This window comes from Lepus europaeus, chromosome 14 (assembly GCF_033115175.1).
Source record: "Lepus europaeus isolate LE1 chromosome 14, mLepTim1.pri, whole genome shotgun sequence".
NCBI classification, from domain to species: domain Eukaryota; kingdom Metazoa; phylum Chordata; class Mammalia; order Lagomorpha; family Leporidae; genus Lepus; species Lepus europaeus.
This window is the reverse complement of record NC_084840.1, coordinates 31,335,747-31,358,252: the sequence shown is the minus strand read 5'-3', so window position 1 is coordinate 31,358,252 and position 22,506 is coordinate 31,335,747. Positions and strand designations below refer to the sequence as shown.

Sequence of the window (22,506 nt, the reverse complement as noted above, 5' to 3'; positions counted from 1 at the left end):
ATGGAGATACCCAGGATAGTTTAAGGATTAAATAAGAACAGGGTCTGGACTTTTAGTAAGGGCTCAATGTTGTGGTGAGGCTTCAGTGGAATAAAATATCTGTCACTTGACACAGCTGATCCTCCTCCCTGACTCCAACATCCTTCATCTGCTTGCCATTGAGTAACTCACTCTCCTTGCTCCTCTTGACTAGAGCCATCACTCAGAACCGATGTTCTGAAACTTTAAGTTGTGCTGTACCATTTTCAAACCACACATGTTGCAGCTTTTTTCTTCTCCTCTGCTTCCTACCCTGTCCTTTAGAGTCATTAAGACTGACCTTCAAATAAGGATGAACTTATCCAAATACATTTTCCTTCATTCTCCTTTTTCTTTGTCTTAGAGGAAAAGATTTTTCTTCTCTCTAAGCCTGACTCCATGACCTGTGGTTTTGATTGAAAGGAGCTTTATTTTTTCCCTTTCCAAAAGCTTCCTGCATAATCTGATATATTTTACAGCTTCTTCTTTAGTTCTCTTCAACCCTACTGCCCTCTCTTTCTCTCTTTCTCTCTCTCTCAAAGCCAAACTTCTAGAAAGAATGGATTACACTACACCCAATCTAAACCTCACATACACCTTGTTCAGTACCCAACAATGACATTATGATTCTGATCTCTTCCCATGGTGCTTCCTGGAAACTTCTCTAGAGAAGTTCACCAGTGATCCTCCAAATGTGTTTTGTTGATCTATGTCAGACTTGATTTCAGCATTTTTTTACACCAGTGACAACTTCCTTCTTGAAACTTCCTTTCATGGCTTCTTCAGCGATGCTGCTGTCTTTTGGGTTATTTACCTTCCCAAACATTTATTTTCAGTCTTCAAACCCAAATATCACCAAAAAGAAGGAATACGTTAAATAAACCCACAATACAATGAGAGTGTTACTCAACAGCAAGCAAATGAAGTGACAGATATTTTATTCCATCGAAGCCTCCATCAAAGCCTTAATGCTTATTCATTGCTCTTGTGATCAGTTTTATAGTATCTTTTAAATATTGACTGGATAACTGCGGATCACTAGATAGTGAAGAAAAGCCTTCATTCTAAAGAGAATCCAGTACAAACAACCGAGGGCGGGGTACCCACTCATCAAAAGACATCATTAAATAGATTGATAGATATTTTAAATAGATATATTTTTAGATAGATTTTAGATAGATATAATAAAATGTTAATGATAGAATTTAAATAATGGAAACATGAGTGTTGCTTCTAAAATTCTTTTAACTTTACTATTTGAAATTTTTCTTTTTTAAATCTTAGAAAAAATTAGTGTGATGAACGATTAAATAAGGTATAAAAAAGGATGAAATAAATTGAAGAAGAGCTAGAAATATAATGAAACAGGCCGGCACCGTGGCTCACTAGGCTAATCCTCCGCCTTGCAGCGCCGGCACACCGGGTTCTAGTCCCAGTCGGGGCACTGATTCTGTCCCGGTTGCCCCTCTTCCAGGCCAACTCTCTGCTGTGGCCAGGGAGTGCAGTGGAGGATGGCCCAAGTCCTTGGGCCCTGCACCCCATGGGAGACCAGGAGAAGCACCTGGCTCCTGCCATCGGATCAGCGCGGTGCGCCGGTTGCAGCGCGCCGGCCGCGGTGGCCATTGGAGGGTGAACCAACGGCAAAAGGAAGACCTTTCTCTCTGTCTCTCTCTCTCACTGTCCACTCTGCCTGTCAAAAAAAAAAAAAAAAAAAAAGAAAGAAATATAATGAAACATTCCATGTCCATGGATTGGGAGATTCAACTTAGTAAAGATGTCATTTCTCCTCATATTGATATTCAGATTTAATGCAATTCCTATCAAAACCCAGCAAGATTTTCTTATAGATGTAAATAATTTTTTAAAAATTTGTATATAAAAGCAAAGGAGTTAAAATAGCTAAAACAATTTTTAAACAGAGAATAAAGTTGTGAGAAGTATTCTACTATATTTCAAGAGTTAACTAAATAAATACATATTCAAGAATGTGTATATTGAAAACTAAGCATGTGAAGAAAAAGACAAAGCAAGAGAGGCTGGGGAAGATCAACTCAAACAAGATACTTCTCAATAATTCTCAAAGCAGTATGAGGGCTTTTCTAAGGCAGACAAGCCCATGAGGAAAATTATATTCTCACTTTAAAACTTTCTTTCCCTTTGGTCTGAAAGGGAGGTTTTTTCTACTTACTGTATACTTCGCTGATGGCGAAGTAAATCTAGCTATGAGATTATTATTTAAGTTCTAGAAAAACTACTACAGAACATGCCTGTGACTATAGACTTGTAGTTCAGGCCACCGAAGATTATAGATGGGACTTGGGCACTCCCTTGACTTGCATCCTCTGGTCTGCTTTAACAAAAACCAGGAGGACAAGAAAGCTAGGCATCAGAAGCAATGGGTGGCAGGCCTATTAATGGCTGATCTGTACAGTGATCTGCCCTCAAGGAGACCCAACAGGCCAGTCCACTGCAGTAGCTTTCAATGTGGTAAGCCTGGGCTTCAGCAGAAGTCAACTTGTGAAGAGCCCTGGCAGCTCTGCCAAGAGTTGGATCAGTGGAAATGGACCTGCCCTGCAGTCGAAGGATGCCCAGGTCAGAGCCACAGATCTTATTGGCTCTAAGCTGAAAAGCCCTTCACTCAGCCCAACTTCCAAAGTGACCACTGCAGCTGAGGGGTCGGCCAAGTAGGGTCAGCAACATTGCAGGCAGAACTGTAAATTTCTTGTTAGAGATGCCACCTGCCTTTACCTGGCCAGCTCTCCTCCCAGGCCAGCCAAGTAATGAAAGTCAACAGAGTGCCTTCCCCTAGGAGGTTCACACCTCCCTTAGGATGTACCCCATGTGAAGAGATAGATAGGTCTGGGCCTCTTAACTTACAAGGCCTAAAGCCCACCAGATTATTATCAAGCCCCTTCTATCAGGTTCTATTTGCCTCTCAATCAGAAAACTTAATTATAGCTTAGACAGCACCTTTCTTAGCTCCTCTAATAATGACTCTGTCCTTTGTTCTAGGCCCTGTCTAGCGCACTTGGGCCTCATTCCTTTGTAATCATAACCTCTACTCTACCACCAATGGCTCTACTCCCAACCTGTGTGTACTGATGGTCCTCTTCCCCACTTAATGCTGTATAATTGTTCAAACCTGGTTCATGCCACTCTTAGGATCATTGGTTACTATCCTCACCCTGTCTTTTATGACCTTGTCTAAATATGATCAGAGTCGGCAAATTTGGAAGGCTTCCATAGCCTTGGCAACTCATGACGAGAGCCTAGGGTGGTTACTGGCACCATAAACTAGAGTGTCAATTTGTTGGGTCAACAACAAGAGTCACTGTGCACTTGCTTCTCATGTGGGATCTCTGTCCTTAATGTGCTGTACATTGTGATTTAATGCTATAACTAGTACAAACAGTATGTTTCACTTTGTGTTTCTTTGTGGGTGCAAACTGTTGAAATCTTTATACTAAATTGATCTTCTGTATATAAAGAGAATTGAAAATGAATCTTGATGTGAATGGAAGGGGAGAGGGAGCGGAGGAGGGGAGGGTTGTGGGTGGGAGGGAATTTATGGGAGGGGAAAGCCATTGTAATCCATAAGCTGTACTTTGGAAATTTATATTCATTAAAGTTTAAAAAAAAAAAAATAAAAATAAAATAAATTTAAAAAAATGCAAAAAAAAAAAAAAAAGCAGTATGAGGGCTTTGGCAAAAGGCAAAAATTAGGACACCAGAAATTATCTCAAGGAAAGTTAAAAAAATGACATGAATGTGCAATAAAGCCAAGACAGTTCCAGACCAGATCTGGAGGATTGCAGGATAGGATAAAGGGCTCTAGAAAGGAGATCTCTGTGGGCTGTAACGAGGAAGGAGTAAAGGATGGATATATTTTCAGAAATTTTTTAATATTTATATGTGATAGCTCGTAAGAAAGAAGGCTGGTGTGTACATAGAAAAAAAAGCAAAGGAAAAAATGAAGGCAATATCAACTTTAGGAGAAACAAAATCTCAGCAGCACAAAGTATTCACATAGTCATACTAATGTCTATTCACAATTGATTAATCAAAAATAATGTATCAATGGAAATAGAGGGCTGAGAGTTAAATCTATATTTATGATAATATAAAATCAGTTATTAACATCTAATCACAAACTTTCAGTATAATCCTGTTTAGAAATATGAGATTAGTGGCCGGCGCCCGCCACAGCTCAATGGGCTAATCCTCCGCCTTGTGGCGCCGGCACACCGGGTTCTAGTCCCGGTCGGGGCGCCAGATTCCGTCCTGGTTGCCCCTCTTCCAGGCCAGCTCTCTGCTGTGGCCCTGGAGGGCAGTGGAGGATGGCCCAAGTGCTTGGGCCCTGCACCCAATAGGAGACCAGGAGAAGCACCAGGCTCCTGCCATCCGATCAGCGAGATGCGCCGGCCCGGCCGCGGCAGCCATTGGAGGGTGAACCAATGGCAAAAGGAAGACCTTTCTCTGTCTCTCTCTCACTGTCCACTCTGCCTGTAAAAAGAGAAAAAAAAAATAAAATAAAAATTAAAAAAAAGAAATATGAGATTACTTCAAACAGTTCATCAGAAAATTAAAATGTAAATTTTTCTGCTGCAAAAAAGTCTTGAAATCTATGGAAAGTGTTTTCCTAATACATATTTGTCATGGCTTCTTTGAAATACCTCCACATGATATTATCCCAAAGGAAAAGAGCAAAAAACTGTTGGCAGTTGTTTCCCTAGATGAGCTTTGGAGTTAAGACAGAGGAGACAAATGACTATTGTTTTTAATCCTTTTACTCTGTTTTTTTTTTTTTTAACTGAGCTATGCATTTTGATTTTTTTTTAACTTTTATTTAATGAATATAAATTTCCAAAGTACAGCTTATGGGTTACAATGGCTTCCCCCCTCCCATAACATCCCTCCCACCCACAACCCTCCCCTTTCCCGCTCCTTCTCCCCTTCCAATCACATCAAGATTCATTTTCAATTCTCTTTATATATAGAAGATCAGTTTAGTATATATTAAGTAAAGATTTCAACAGTTTGCCCCCATATAGCAACACAAAGTGAAAAAAAAAATACTGTTGGAGTACTAGTTATAGCATTAAATAAGAGTGTACAGCACATTTTTTTTATTTCTCTTTTTTAACTTTTATTTAATGAATTTAAATTTCCAAAGTACAGCTTATGGATTACAATGGCTTCCCCCCTCCCACAACTTCCCTCCCACCCGCAACCCTCCCCTTTCCTGCTCCCTCTCCCCTTCCATTCACATCAAGATTCATTTTCAATTCTCTTTATATACAGAAGATCAGTTTAGTATATACTAAGTAAAGATTTCAACAGTTTGCCCTCACATAGCAACACAAAGTGAAAAATACTGTTGGAGTACTAGTTATAGCATTAAATAACAGTGTACAGCACATTAAAGACAGAGATCCTACATGATATTTTTAAAAAATTGATTAATTTTCTATGCAATTTCCAATTTAACACCAGGTTTTCTTTTTTTCATTTTCAATTATTTTTATATACAGAAGATCGATTCAGTATATGCTAAGTAAAGATTTCATCAGTTTGCACCCACACAGACACACAAAGTGTAAAAATACTGTTTCAGTACTAGTTATAGCATCACTGCACATTAGACAACACATTAAGGACAGATCCCACATGGGATGTAAGTACACAGTGACTCCTGTTGCTGACTTAACAATTTGACACTCCTGTTCATGGCGTCAGTAATCTCCCTAGGCTCTAGTCATGAGTTGCCAGGGCTATGGAAGCCTTTAGAGTTTGATGACTTTGATCTTATTCCGATAGGGTCATAGTCAAAGTGGAAGTTCTCTCCTCCCTTCAGAGAAAGCTACCTCCTTCTTTGATGGCCCCGTTCTTTCCACTGGGATCTGACTCGCAGAGATCTTTCATTTAGGTCTTCTTCTTTTTTTCTTTTCCATGGTATCTTGGCTTTCCATGCCTAAAATACTCTCATGGGCTCTTGAGCAAGATCCGAATGCCTTAAGGGCTGATTCTGAGGCCAGAGTGCTATTTAGGACATCTGCCATTCTATGAGTCTGCTGTGTCTCCTGCTTCCCATGTTGGATCATTCTCTCCCTTTTTGATTCTATCTATTCGCATTTTGATTTTTAAAATATGTTTTTCAGGTACAACATTAGTTCAGCTTCTTACAGTGAGAGCTCCCTTGAGTGGAGTTTTTAACAGCCTCTAAGGTTTGGCAGTGACGACTGGGGCGTTTGTCTCTCTTGGATCCTGAAGTGACACTAAGGTTCTTACAAGGAGACTAAGCTTGGTGATTTTGGTTTTAAAATACCAGGAGACTTTGTTGGCTTTCGTGTTTCTAAAACACTTGAAATCTTTCCAGTGATCCTATAATTGTCCCCAATGCTTCACAAAATACAACCCTTCTCTTTTCTCACCCTCCATTTCTGGACATCCCTCCATCCATCCAACGGCTCTAGTTTCTAGAACTGGCTTTTTTTTTCTGTCTCTGCCAACTGTAGAAGTCAAGGATAGTACAAAAACATTCAAGCTGGGCAGCTGCCAGTGGATTCTGCTGTAGGGGACGTTCTGTGGGATGTCGCCCATGTAGGGGACACAGAGACTATTTTGTCATCACATACCCATAATGTTCCAACCACACACACATAGGGTGCTGAGGACGGAGTCCTTTCACTCTGCTTTAATAAAAACAATAAAAAATAATTTATTTTGTAAAAAAAAATATGTTTTTCTTTATAGCAAAAGGCACAATCCAAAGCAGAGCGGTAAAACATTTTAATCACATTGGCAGGGGAATAATTTGTTTTTAGCTGGTGATTAATTCAGTTGTCACTCACTAATACCAGTATGTGTCCATCAGTGGTAGAAACTTACCTGCCAAGGAACAATATTTTAATGGTAACTGTGTACCTAAATTCTATTAAGGCAGGAGCTATTTATTCCCAATTTTAGTACCACAGAGGCTCCATAATATATGAAAGTCTTAGAAAGTACCAGGAGATGTACCCTTTCAATGTAAGCTCCTTGAACTTCAGGAGTAGGTATGGTAAAGGAACACTTTGGACAATGAACCTTAATATCTGTGCACTCATTTCTGCATCCAAAACTTGAGTGTTGTTATCAGAGTGGGAAGTAGTATGTGCCATGTGTCTAAAGAGGACTTAGTACATAGGGGTTGAACTCAATACTATTTATTCTTGAAATAGTACATCACATTAAAATATTGTGGACTTTTCGTGGTTCATTTACCACAGTATCTCTCTCGATTTCCCAGTCCTTGATGTCAGCTTGTTTTTATACAGAACACTGCCAGAATGCTGGGCACCCAGCTAATGGTAGTTACCATTAACCATTTGTCAGCCACATAGGTCAGGAGTGAGAGTCTAAGAGCAACATGAAGCGGACTGAGCGGTGAGAAGGGAAGGCTTCCACTGTGAAGTGACTTCTGTGTTTTTGTTATTGTGGAACTTGTGCTCAGCCAGAACCCCAGTTCTTTAAACTGTGATAGGATTGGTTCCACTGATGCTCCAGAATCCATATCAAGGGTTTTTATGTTGTTCCTGGGGGGGCTTTTCCAGAAAATATAATGTTCTTGTGTTTTTAACATTTTTTTCATTACTTCAGCAACCAAAAGGTCATAATTTGTTGTAATGATGCTATAATTAAGTTGTGGTAAATGATAGCATTTGTAGATTTTATAACCAGAATTGATTCATAAAATGAATACAGTCCCAGCAGTTTATGTTAACATAATTAAATGGAAATGTAATTCTAACTCAGTTTGCTTATTAAATTGAAAATTACTGGGTTATGAGCACTCTTACATTTCTGTCAAAATTGGTGTAAGTCTAGAATTACATGAAATATCCATTAAAATAAAGCATATTTAAGGCCGTATTGCTGTTGGCGAATAAATGTCTTAAAGCACATGCAGACTGATCACATGTGACCAGATGCTTTTAGTTAGGTTCCCACTAATTCCTTTTCTCTTTCCTCTGCAGCCATTGGTTTAGCCCTGGGGCTAGGACAGAGCTTGGCCAGGTAAGGAGCTCTAAAGAAAGTAACTTAGTGTCTTTCATTTATCTATCTCCCTTCAGTGTAGTCAGTCAGCTCTATGAGAAAGGATGTAAATCCCTGGCTTATTTTAAAAGAAGTTTAATTGTGCCAAGGTTGAATCTGCTAAACAAATAAACTCCCCTCAACAAGCACCAGTGTTTATTTTTGTTCGTTTGTTTGTTTTACTGTCACCCTCCTCAGTCACACATACATGTGACCACATGGAAAGGCTCTGGAACTCTTTCAGGATTTCACTATTTATATTTGTTGTTCACAAAATTAAGGTATCACAACAGCACCTAAACTTTAAAAATTAAGTGATATTAAAAATCAGCCAGTGAGAGCATATTTTTATCTTGAATTTTACAGCTTGGCAGTAGTGTTTGTCAAGTTCGCATTATAGCTCTAGATGATTTTTTTTTTTTTTAATCTTTTGCTGGTATACACGGGAGCACTATGATTAGTTGACTTAGCAAGAACTTGACATTTACTTTAGTTTTTTTTATATATTAAAGAAATAGACTATTTTCTTTGTTCCTTGAATATATTAATTCTCTTTCTGAAGCATGCTGTGGTAATTTAGGGCTTAAATTTATGGTTAGTTTTAAAACATATCCATTTTAGAGTTTACATCCTTGCAAGTTTCTTTCCTTATGAAAGATAGAAGTTGTTTATTAAGTGACACAAAACTATGGTATGTAAGAAAGTATGCCTTTAAAAGACATAAGAATGATGAACTGCGTACCTCTGCAGATCATTTCTTCTGAGAGAACAGTAAGGTAGTAAAGAGGGGGTTGTGTTGGGTAATGGTAATTGATAACATTGCTGTACTGGTGAGATTGACTTAAGTTGAACAACATGTCCATAGTTGGGTGCAGATGCCATAGTTCTTTCTACTTAATAAGAGGAAGGTGCCATGAACTTCATTATAAACTGTATTTCATAACACGTAGCTAAAAAAAAAAAAACTCATGAATTCAGCTGTAACAATTTTTTCCTTTAATTTGCCTTTTTTACTGAGTAATTTACCTTTTAAAAGATACTCCTCACATTTAAAATAGAACCTACACCAATGTTCCTATAAATTTTAAAATTAACTAGGCCAAGTAACATCAATGATGTGTTGTCTTGCTTATTTTTGGAAAAAAAAAAAAAAATTCATTGGGGCCAGCACTGTGGTACAGCGGGTTAACGCCCTGGCCTGAAACACTGGCATCCCATATGGGTGCGGGTTTGAGACCCAGCTGCTCCACTTCTGATCCAGCTCTCTGCTGTGACCTGGGAAAGCAGTAGAAGATGGCCCAAGTCCTTGGGCCTCTGCACCCACATGGGAGACCCAGAAGAAGCTCTTGGCTCCTGGCTTCAGATTGGCCCCACTCTAGCCATTGCAGTCATCTGGGGAGTGAACTGGTGGATCAAGGACCTCACTTTCCCTCTCTGCCTCTGCCTCTCTGTAACTCTGCCTTTCAAATAAAATAAATGTTAAAAAAAAAAAAAAAACACCTTAAACTAGTAGCTAATATTATATAAGTAGAAAAATCAAGCAATTCTTTTTATTTTTAAAATTTTGCTATCTTTTTAAATTAATGTTTAAATGAGCCATTTGCTTAAACTTTGGTATACTGTTTCAGATTTTTATATTGACTAGATAGGTTATGAATGAAAACAATTAGTTCTTGTTACTTACTGTAGTTACGCTTTATGAAGTAGACTCAACACTAAATTATTGAATACAAAACCAATGCCTGGAGGGAGGGAGGGCAGAAAATATTGTGTATTCTTAGAATGGTATCTATGAAATTCATGAAATCTGTTCTCTGTATATTAATAAGTAAAAAAAAAGTAAATTAAAAAAAAACCTAATGCTTGCAGGGAAATTGCACGGTCTCCTTCAAGCCTCCAGTCAAAATATTTTAATCAGTCTATGAATTCATAACCTTGTGTTATGTGGTTTATAAAAGAATATCATTTTATATATACATATATATACACATATGTGTGTATATATAAATAATTTAGCCACTAACATTGAACATGAGGTCTGCAGCACTGTAGCTCATGCCTGAACAAGTTTTATCTGACATACATGGATTTTCTCTGTACAACCCATTCCAACCTCCTTGTGCTTAGCCACACTAGAAAGCTCTTCAGCACTATGCTTTTTGGCAGTTTTGGACAGTGAAGTCATTTACAAAAGTACAAACTGAAAAAAATATCACACTAAAGAGATTGTTAAAAAGACATTTGGTTATGGTATGAGAGCTGAATCAAATAGGCAGTCTCACCTTGTTGAATCTCAGCTGGAAACATGCCATTACCAGTGACTCAGATCTTTTTATCACTTTGCATATGCCTATGAAGAACTGCAAAAGCAAATGAAGTATTGATTTTGGTAATACAAATACATTTTAGCGAGTAGATGAATTCACAATACAGAATCTACAAATAACAAGTATCAGCTGTGTATACTCAACTGTCAAAAAATGATAATGTTTACTCCACCTATTTCTTTAAAAAAATTATTTATTTATTTGAATGGCAGAGTTACAGAGAGGCAGAGACAGAGAGAGAAGGCTTCCATTCGCTGGTTCACTCCCCAGATGGCCACAATGGCCGGAGGTGCGCCGATCCAAAGTGAAGAGCCAGAAGCCTCCTCCAGGTCTCTGACATGGGTGTAGGGGCCCAAGGACTTGGGCCATCTTCTACTGCTTTCCCAGGCCATAGGAGAAAGCTGAATCAGAAGTGGAGTGGCCAGGACTTGAACCTGCACTGCAGGAAGCAGCTTTACATGCTTTGCCTCAGCACCGGCCACAACCCCACTTATTTTTAAAACCACCTTTCACTCCTTTTCTATATCTTACAGTTCTGTTTTGGTTACTTCAATAATAAACACTATTTTTATTTACACCATTCATAGATCATACCTTTCTTACATAATTGTTAAATAACTTAGGCATTATCTATCAGGGACTCTCAATTTTATAAAAAGAGATGTTTATACAGAACAGCTTGGCTTTTTTCTCTTGAGGTGGTTATAGTCTGAGGCAGAGAAGCTTTAATTAGAGTATGTTGATAAATGTTTAGGAAATCCATAGAGAGGATACAAGAAAGACCAACAGAATAAAATTGTTCAAAGTCAGTTCAGAGATGGAAGGAAGGATGGAGAAGCAATGGTATGTCATATCTTTCTTGCTTTATTCTGTTTTATCTTTTCAAATCTGAGGCTTTCCTCATTGAACATCATAGTTTGACATTTTGACAGAATTTACAAGTATCTAATTGAGTCGTGAGTCATAGTTTAGATATTACATAGTTCTTTCAATGTTGAGAACACTAAGAAGCCAACTGTGAAAGACCTTGAAGTTCTTTTAGAGACATTTAAGGAGTTTTCTGGAAAGTGGCTACCAGCAGAAACATCCCTAAGCTTGATTGCTTTATGCATATAAGACAGTAAAGAGAGGATTGCTGTGGAGTGAGAATTCTAGTCTTTACTATTTCCTTTTGCATTTGGGATTTGAGACTTTCAGTAAGGTTTTTTTTTTTTTTTTTTTTTTTTTTTTTTAATGTCATGAATAGTTAGCTCCATTTCTGTAACAGTAAAATCCATTATCCACAGAAACACTTCCTGATGTAATTCAGCATTTTTCTTTTACAATTGCGTACCTAGGTTTTACATTTATGGATTTTAATGTCATTCTTATATGAGTCATTTTTAATATACACCTGCAGGTCACTAATAAGGGAATTGTATCTCCGTTTGGCCTAAGTTCAGGAATCTGAAAGTTGGAAGGTAAGAAGCACTTCGCACCATATTCCAAAGTTTTATTTTTAAACAGAATTGATATTATTGAGCCAGAACCTTGAGAAATGACCTCACTTGTGACACTGATAGAAGTCCAAGGAAAAAGGAAAAATTATCAATAAGAATGAAGAATTTCTTAGAATCTGATGAGCTACTCTTGCTTATTAGAGCAGAGTGGGGATTCTTACATCTTTTATTGTGAATTTGTAACCTGACTTCTTTCAGGAGATAGTGGCCTGCTGAGAACCTTTTAAGTACAAATATTCGTCTTCTCTTCTAATATCTCATTAGATTGTTTTATATTTGCCCTGAAAAAGATCTATGTTCATGTATTAACTTGTTATATCCTCGACCAAGAGATCTAAGTCTGTAGTTTTATCTGAACTTCATTTTAAAGTTACAAAGTTACAGATTCCTAATGTCATTGACAAAGTGAGATAATTTTGTGATGCTTTTTATATGGATATATTGCATTAACTAATTCCAGTGTTTGTGACTTCTTTATGTTCAAAGTCCATTGAAACTGTGAATTTGAAAAAAAAAAAAATTCTCATATGGATCTAAAAGAAGGAGCTGTCACTTCAAAATTCAGAGAAGGTGCTTCTCATTAAAGTTCATCTAAGTAGTTGCCTCTCTCTGAGAACTATCCAGAGCAAACAGGTATAGCATATGTTTGTTTTGGTCATTAGAATTGCATTTTTCAAAGAGAAACCATAGAACTTTTATTTCAGAACAATGTATGTATTTAGAGTTTTAAGATCTTTGGACATTTTTACCAACAACTTTAGGAATAGTCTTCAATATGTTTTTTTCTTAGAATTAGAAAGTTAATTAACTACTATTAATAAAGATGGAGGTAGAGATTCCATCATCTTACCTCTACCTATCTGTGTCACAAATGTTGGTTTGTAGATACATATTTTTAAAGGCACTAGACTTAGAAATGCCGAAGTAATTTATTTTTATTTTCAGAAGCAATTTAGTGTTCATGGTACGAAGTGTTTCTAGATTGAAACACTTTCAGATTAATGGACTTCAAATAAATGGTTGCTAAATTCTTTACTACTAATGAGATATGATTTCAGTTATGTATCAGATATCAGATCTCACTCCCTATGCATCTCATCTTCTCATTCTTTTATTCGTTCATTCATGAAATATTTATTGAGCACTCAAATTGTTCAGATACAGTGCTACACCTGAGAATGCAGGCAGATTGAATAACTGAAGCAAAGGACCAGAGATGTGCAGGACTGTGGTGCACACCCCAAACAAAAGATTCAGATGGCTGAGTTTATATGATTTATAAAGTAAGGGGGTTAGGTCAGGGTTAGGAGGAAGCCCAATAAATTATGAGTTTAGATGTATACTAAGCTATGAAGGGTCATGAAAGCCCTTATAAGATTTTAGGTTTTATCTCAAGTGAGCGATATGATCAGATTATTTTCAGAAAGTTCATATTGGCCAAGCATGAAAAAAGGATTAGATGAGAGCAAGGCCAGGGTCTGGGAAGCCATCTAGGGGACTATTACAGGTGAGAGAAATAAACTAGTATGTTGGTAGTGGAAATCTTAAGAAATAGACATTTTCAAGAGGTTTCAGATGTATTTATTTAGTTAAGACATTCCTGAGCGAATCATCTAACCATGCTCTTAGTGATCTAGTTAAAGTGAATTCCTTCTCAGAGATAACCAAATAAAATAATTGATTCTAAGTAATGTCATTGAACATTTCAAAGCAGTTATTCTTCAGTAAAAACTATTGATATTGGTAAGATAGTACCCACTGACATCCACACTCATTAATTATAATAAAAATCTTAGCATTTCCTGTCTTCTGGTCCCATAGAGCTAAACATTTTACATCATCTTACTTTAATACACCCAACAGCCTTACACATGGATATTATTGTTATCTCCATTTTACAGTTGGAGACTTGGGCTTTGAGAGGTTAAATACTTTGCCTAAGGTTACCTAGCTTGTAAGTGGTAAAGCTGTTATTGGAACTTAATGACTTGTTAGTTACTGGTACACCTGGGATTAGAGCCTGCATTATTACCTCTGAGACTGCTGTTTTTGTCAGGGTTAATTTTCTAATATACTGGATAACTTTCTTTTCTGCCTAATCTTGCATGTAATCATAGATCTGCATAAATAAGCTAAGCTGAGTTTGAATAAACACATAATGAAGAGTATTGACTATTTCTTTTTTCTTTCCAATTAGTTAGAGGAGTAAATGATAAGGTATTTTGAAGAGGAAATTAGTTATATTTTTCTAATTATATATTTCCAAGCCATTAATTCCTTTGAAGAATAATGTTGTAAGTGTGTTTCTTTACCATGTTTAGGCCAGTAGGTACAGTATGGTGACAAAGCCCCACAATATCCTTAGCTGAATGTCATCCACAGTAGAGGTTATTGCCAAAAGTGGTTACATTACCAGGAACAAAACTGAGTTCTAGACCTCCAGCTCCAGAATAGGCATTCAAAGACTCTGAGAGCAGTTTAGCTCTCAAGAAAATACTGCATTGCCAGCTTCCATGACCATTTTTCAACAGTGACAGTGGCATCTCATTCCAAATGAGTAGTCTTTGCTTGAAGAGAAACTAGAAGAAAAAAAGTAAAGCGAGTGAATGAATACTGTTCCATTGAATGAGCAGAATATTTTTCTACTTGCAAACTAATATAGTGAAAATATTTTTGTTTCTACAACTTTGTCTTAACACTTTGTATAGCACCAGCTTCTGAGAGATAACCGAGCCGAAAGAGGACACAAGAAAAACTGTTCTGTGAAAACAGCCAGCAGGTAAGCCATTCAAGTTCACTTTTAATTCTCATCATGAAATCACCTGCCATTGTTTTCCATACCAATCTGAATATGGTGAGTAGTAGTTTATGTTGCCTTAGACTCTAAAAAGCTGGCTTAAGATATATTCTGTACTGTTTACTTATATATGTATCATATTATTTAATTGTTTAACACTGGTGAAAAACAAACAATGGATTTTTAAAATTTATTTATGGGCCTGGCAGAGAGAGAAGACAGAGTCCTCCCAACTGCTAGCTCATTTCCCAAATGCCTACAGTGGCCAGAGCTGGGCCAAGCTGAAGCCAGGAGCCAGGAATTCAACCCAGCTCTCACACTTGGGTAGCAGGGATTCAACTCCTTAAGCTATCACTTGCTGCCTCACATGGTCACATTCTCAGGAAGCTGGAAGTAGGAGCAGTGGATATAAGACTGAAGCCAAGGCACTCTGTTAGGCGACATGGGTGTCACAAGCAACATCGTAATCACTAAGCCAGATGCATAACCTTGAAGAATACATTTTAAAAAGAAAAGAATGTTTTCTGTCTCTTGTAATGGATGAATTTTAAATCAACATTTAGAATAAGTGTTCTAATTTTGATTTTAAAAAAACGATTTAATCTTTCTTTCAAATTTAAATGTTACTTATCCTTATGAGAGCAAAATGTGTATTTATTCTAGTAATATATAAAATGAAGAAAGACTGAAAAGATAATAGTGTCTTTTTTATAAAAAATATTTTTAAAGTTTATTTGAAAGAGTTACATAGAGAGAGGGAAAGACAGAGATCTTCCATCTGCTGGTTCACTCCCCAGCCAAAGCCAGGAGCAAGGAGGTCATCCGAGGTCTCCCGCGTGGTTAGCAGGGTCCCAACTACGTGTGCCTTCTTCCACTGCCTTTCCCAGGCACTTAGCAGGGAGCTGGTTGGAAGTGGAGCAGCGGGGACTCAAGAGATGCTGGTGTTTCATGTGGTGGCCTTACCCACTAACCCATGATGCCAGCACCTAATCTCTTTCTTTTTTTTTTTTTTTTGACAGGCAGAGTGGACAGTGAGAGAGAGAGAGAGACAGAGAGAAAGGTCTTCCTTTGCCATTGGTTCGCCCTCCAGTGGCCGCTGTGGCTGGCATGCTGCGGCCGGCACACCACGCTGATCCGAAGCCAGGAGCCAGGTGCTTATCCTGGTCTCCCATGCGGGTGCAGGGCCCAAGCACTTGGGCCATCCTCCAGTGCACTCCCGGGCCACAGCAGAGAGCTGGCCTGGAAGAGGGGCAACCAGGACAGAATCCGGTGCCCCGACCGGGACTAGAACCCGGTGTGCCGGCACCGCAGGTGGAGGATTAGCCTATTGAGCCGCAGCACCGGCCCCTAATCGCTTTCTTAAAAATGCTTTTACGGCCATGTCCATTTTATGTTGTATGTTGATGTTGTTGTTTTTTCTTTAATACAAAACATTTGCCCCAATTTATTGTTTTAGACAATATATAAAGCACATGTCAATAGCAATATGTAGAGAAACTCACTAACTACTATCATGTTGATCCCACTTCATTATATTGGTAACTTAAGTCATCAGAAAATGTATAAACAAAAAATTTCTCCACAAAATTACCTAGCCTAAATGAATGTAATTCTATAAAACCCAGCATATAAACTATTAAAGAGGATATATTCTTCTTAAAGATACAGAATCCTTAGAAAATTAACCACTTAACAGGCCATAAAGCTAGTATCAACAAATTTTAATGAATATTTATCATTAAAATCATATTCCCTGACTGATGTAGTTGACTTGGAAATCAGTAACAAACATGCAATATTTTTTAAAGTTCGGAGTTAATAAACATTATTTCTGAGTAACACCTATATCCGGAAAACAAATGAAATCAAAATATATGGGTTACAGTTAAATGGTAAATAGAGAAAATTTTACTGCCTTAAATATTTATGTAGGAAGTTTGTTCCAGTTCCTGTTGTAATCAAGAGTCAAATCTAAAAGTTTACTGCCACACTCTCATAATATCAACCCAGGAGAAAATTATAGAAAAATAAACAGGGAACTGCAAGAAGCCCTTTGTCTTGTTGAACTTGTGTATATGAGGTGGGGCGGCTTGGACCTGAAGCAGGAGGTGATCCAGCCTGACTGAAGAATACTGTGACATACGAGGGGAATCCTTAAGGATCTAAGCTTGCTTATAATTTTAGGACGAATGGTGCCTGCCCCACTCAGAAAGATGCTCAAAAATAAATTCAGAGTGGCTCTCAGTGCTGTTTGTGAGCTGGGAAAGATGGTGGAACACGGGACAAATGGTCATGCCTTTGCTCTAATCCCCTCCAAACCCCAGAGCTCTTAATTAGGAATATGATATTATTGTTGTTCTATTCACCTGTGTGTTTCCTAAACACTTGTTAATTTGTAACCTTCAGTAATTTTATCCTTATGCATAGTTTGGAATATTAAATTGTTCTATTCATATAAGACTTAAATTACAGAGGGCTCCAGCCCTATCCTTTTTCATCATTTAATTTCACTCCGGAGAGGAAACCACTTTTAACTCTTGTAGCTATTTCTTCTACTACAGACCTACATGTTTCTAGTACTACATGCTTAAATTACTATTTTTGGAAGTTTTTACTTTAATATTACAAATTGAACTCTTTCTCTCTCTCTCCTGAATTTATATTTATTTCATCAAGACCAAATAAGTATTCTCTATTTGCACTAATATGATTATGTTTGTAGTTATTATTCACAGATGTATGGCATTTAGTTGTCATAGAGGTCATTGTTTTGTTTTTGATTTTGCTTTTTTCTCCCTCTGTGTGCCTGTCCCTACTCACCGTCCACTTCCTCACAGAAGTGTACCTCCTCTCCATTCTTTGACTTGGTGGTACCCTTTTTGGAGCCCTCTATTTTTTGGGTTCATTCTAGCATGCTTGCTCTCTGCACCTGCTGAGTATCTGATTTCCTGGAATATCTCTTCACTGTCATCCTGAGAATTTTGTTTATATCTCTCCTAGTGGGATTTCTCATTCCCTGAATCCCATAGCAGTATTTTTCTTTAGATTTTTTTTAAAAAAAATTTATTTTTTTACTTGAAAGAGAGAGAGAGAGGGAGAAAAACAGAGAAAGAGATATCTCCCATTCAGTGGTTCACTTCACAAATTACTGCAACAGCTATAGCTGGACCAAGCCAAAGCCAGGAGCCAGGAATTCCATCTGGTTCTCCCATGCAGGTGGCAGGTGCCCAAGCACATGAGCCATCTTCTGCTGCCTTCCCAAACAGATTAACAGGGAGCTGGATTTTAAGTGGAGAAGCTGGGACTTGAACCAGTGCCCATATTGGATGCTGGCATCACAGATGTGCCACAAATCCGGCCCCTTTTCTTTAGCTTTCTGAGAAAGGGAACAGGCCTGGTTTAATTTATCAGATTTCACATGCCTGAAAGTGTCTTTATTCTTGACTCACAGTGATTTATCTGGGAACTGAATTCTGGCTTGGAATTGTTTTTTGAACAATTGATTAAGACACATTATATGTACCAGAAAATGCATATAAGTGTAAAGATCGGTGAGTTTTTTTTTCATCTGATCATGTTCATTACTAATACCCAAAATAAGAACAAAATATTACTATTACCCCAAGAGTCCTCACGATTCCTCTGATTCCCCATTCCCTTTTTTAACTTACAAAATAAAGGTATATTGTCATTTACATGATATGATTCAGTGAAGCAGTGTTTATAACTGTATACCAAATGATCTGACATCCACACAATTTTTATCCTCTCTATAAATTAGCTATCACAAATAAGCAAAATTGTGATATTTTTCCTCTTGGGTCTGGCTTATTTCACTTAGCATAGTGATCTTCCATTTTGTTGCAAATATAAGGATTTTGTCTTTTTATGGCTCAGTAATATTCATTTGCTTATATATACCATATTTTCTTTATCCCGTCTTCAGTTGTTGGATGCTAACTTGATTCCATGTATTAGCTATTGGGAATTGAACTGCTATAAACATGGAAGTCCAGGTAGCTCTTTGTATGTGCAGGTTTCATTTCCTTTGGATATATTCTGAGTGGTATAGCTGGGTCATATGGTAGATAAATTTTTAGTTTTCTGAGACATCTCCGTGCTGTTTTCCATAATGGTTGTACAAGTTTACATTCCTACAACAGTGTATCAAGGTCACTTTTTCTTCACTTCCATGCCAACATTTGTTTTTTTGATTTTTTAGATGATAGCCATTCTAATTGGGGTGAGGTGGTACCTCATTGTAGTTTTTATGAGCATTTTTTCATGTGTCTGTTGGCCATTTGTAGTTTATCCTTTGAAAAATACCTGTTCATATTCTTTACCCATTTTTTAACTGGACTGTTTATTTTGTTATTTTCTTTTCTACCTTATATATTCTAGATATTAATCCTTTATCAGATACACAATTTGGAAATATTCTCTTCCATTCTTTCAGAAGGCTCTTCACTTTGTTAATTGTTTCCTCTTGCTGTGCAGAAGATTCTTAGTTTGATGTAATCCCATTTGTCTATTTTTGCTTTAATTGCCTCTGTTTCTGGGATCTTATCCAAGAGGCCTTTGTCTCTGCCAATGTCTTTCAATGTTTTCCCCTAGAAATTTGATGGCTTTATGTCTTAGGTTTAGACCCTGGATACATTGTGAGTTGATTTTTGTTTAGGGTGTAAGGTAGAGGTCTTGTTTCAAACTTCTGCATGTGGAAATCTAATTTTCCAAACACCTTGTATTGAAGAGATAGACTGTCCTTTCTCCAAGGAGTGATTTTAACTCATTTGGTTAATTGATTATAGGTTTATGGATTAATTTCTCGGATTTCTATTCTATTCCATTGGTCTGCATGTCTATTTTTGTCTAATACCAGTCTGTTTCGATTATAATAATCATGTAGTACTTCTTAAAATCTGGTTTTGTGATACCTCTGGCTTTGTTTTTAGGATTGCTTTTTGTACTGCTATGAGGAATGTCCTGGGTATTTTGATTGTGATTGCATTGAATCTGTACTTTGTTTTGGATAGTTTAGACATTTTGATGATATTAATTCTTCCAATTTATGAACATTAAAGATTTATGTGTGTGTGTGTGTGTGTCTTCTGTTTCTTTCACTAGTGCTTTGTAATTTTCATTGTAGAGATCTTTCACATCCTTGGTTAAATTTATCCCAAGGTATTCAATTTTTTTGTAGCTATTATGAATGGGACTGATCTCACAAGTTCTTTTCAGCCCAAGCATTGCTGGTGTATAAGAATGTTCTTGATTTTTGTGTGTTGATTTTATATCCTACAAATATGCCAGATTCTCTTCTGAGTTCCAGTAGTCTCTTAGTACAATCTTTTGGTTCCCTATATAAAGGATCATGTCATCTATAAATAGTGATAATTTGGCTTCCTCCTTTCCCATTTGTATCCTTTCAATTTCTTTTTGTTATCTAATGGTTCTGGCTAATACCTCCAAAAATATATTGAATAATATGGCAAAAATGGACATCTTTGTCTGATTCTGGATCTTAGTGGTGTTGCTTCCGGCTTTTTCCCCATTCAATATGATTTCGGCTGTGGGTCTGGCATATACTGCCTTTATTGTGTTGAGGTATAGTCCTTCTATACTCAATTTTTAATGTTTTTATAATGAAAGGAGTTTGTATTGCACCAACTGCTTTCTTTGCATCTGTTGAGATAATCTTAATGGTTTTTAATTCTTCATTTTGCTGATGTGATATGTCATATTTATTGATTTGCTTAAGTTGAACTGTCCCTGCATCCCTGAGATGAAATCCTATTTGGTCTAGGTGGATGATCTTTTCTTTAATTATATATATTTTTATTTATAAGGCAGAGAGAGATCCAACTTCCATCCGCTGGTTCACTCGCCAAATGTCTACATTGGCTCATTCCAGGCCAGGCTGAAGCCAGGAGCTCAGAGCTTCTTCTGGGTCTCCAACATGGGTGGCAGGGGCCCAAGGACATGGGGTATCTTCCAGTGTTTTCCCAGGTACATTAGCAGAGAGCTGGATCAGAAGTAGAGCAGCCATGATTCAAACCAACCACCATATGGGATGTCAGCACTGCAGGTGGAGGCTTAACCTTCTACGCTGCAGTCCCAACCACATGAATCATCTTTTTGATATATTGTTGGATTTAATTTGCCAATATTTTCTTGAGGATTTTTGTATCTATTTTCATCAGGGATCCTGGTTGATAGTTCTCCTTTTAGTTGTATCTTTCTCTGGTTCGGGAATGAAGGCAATGCTGGACATAGAATGAGGTAGGAAAGGTTCCCTCCCTTTCAATTATTTGAACACTTTAAGAAGAATTGGGATTAGTTCTTCCTTAAAAGTTTGGTTGGATTCAATAGTGACGCCATCTGGTATTGAGCTTTTCTTTGTTGTAGCTGTTTACGATAGTCCCTAATTACTTTTTTTTTTTTTTCTGTTGAGTCAATTGTAAAATCTCTTTTTTCATCTTTGATTTTATTATTGTGGGTCTTCTCCCTTTTTTTGGTTAGTTAGATCAACAGTTTATCAATTTTATTTGTTTTCAAAAAATGAGTTCTTCATTTCACTAATCTTTTGTATATTTTTTTAATTTATATTTTATTTCTTCTCTAATTTTTAAAATTTCTTTTCTTCTAGCTTGGGATTTTGTTCTTGAGATGCATTATTAAATCATTTATTTTGTACTATTCTAAGTTTTTGGTGCAGACACTGATTGCTATACACTTTCATTTTAACATTGCTTTTGCTGTATCCAATAAATTCTGATGTGTTTTCATTTTCATTCATTTCAAGGAATTTTGTAATTTCACTTTTGATTTCTTCTATGACCCACTGTTCATTCAGGAGCATGTTCAGTCTATGTGTGTTTGTATAGTTTGTTTATTTTATTGTTAATTTCCAGCTTCAGTCCATTGTGGCCTGAAAAATGATACGATTTCAATTTTTTTAATTTGTTGAGACTTGTTTTATAGCCTTGTATATGATCTATCCTAGAGAATGTTCATGCACTGGTGATAAGATTGCATATTCTGAAGCATTAGGATAAAATGTTCCATAGATATCTTTTAGGCCCGTTTAGTCTACAGTATAGGTTAGCTCTGTTATTTATTGATTTTTTTCTTTTGAATGGTTGAACTGCCAATTGATGAAAGTAGGATGTTGTATTCCGCCATTATTATATTGGAGTTTATGTTTACCTTTAGATCCATTGACATTTGTTTTCTAAAACTGGGTGCCTAGCATTGGGTTCATATACAGACTTGGTTACATCTTCTTGTAGAATTGACCCCATAACCATCACATAATGACTTTCTTATCTCTATAATGGTTTTTGTATTAAAGTCTATTTTGTGTGATTTGACTATAGCTACTCCTGCTGGCTTTTTATTCCATTTATATAGAATATCTTTTTTTTATATGTCTGCATAAATTTTTTTAAACTTTTATTTAATAAATATAAATTTCAAAGTACAACTTTTGGATTATAGCAGCTTTTCCTCACATAACCTCCCTCCCACCCACAACCATTCATCCTTTCACTTTGAATCTGTTTGTATCTTTGTTGGTGAAATATGTTTCTTGCTGGCAGAATATAGATGGTTCTTGTTTTTTTCTTTTATCAATTCATCCAGTCTGTATTTTTTTAGTTGGAAAAATTTAGTTCACTTACATTTAAGGTTGTTTTTTGTAAGTAAAAACTTTGTACTGCCATTTTCCCATAAATATTTCTGTTGTTTATTTGAATCTCCTTTGTTCCTTTACTAGGAGATTTTCTGCCTTCAA

The 22,506-nt window shown here is 36.9% G+C and overlaps 1 protein-coding gene across 1 annotated transcript in view; it reads left to right on the top strand.

Annotated features, from left to right (window-relative positions):
• Window positions 1-22,506, top strand: part of GPATCH2 (G-patch domain containing 2) — a 186,683-nt gene that overhangs the window by 128,800 nt on the left and 35,377 nt on the right. Inside the window, exons 7-8 of the mRNA XM_062210351.1 lie at window positions 8,034-8,073; window positions 14,626-14,696. Of these exons, the coding sequence (XP_062066335.1) occupies window positions 8,034-8,073; window positions 14,626-14,696 (111 nt within the window). The remainder of the gene's footprint in view (window positions 1-8,033; window positions 8,074-14,625; window positions 14,697-22,506) is intronic.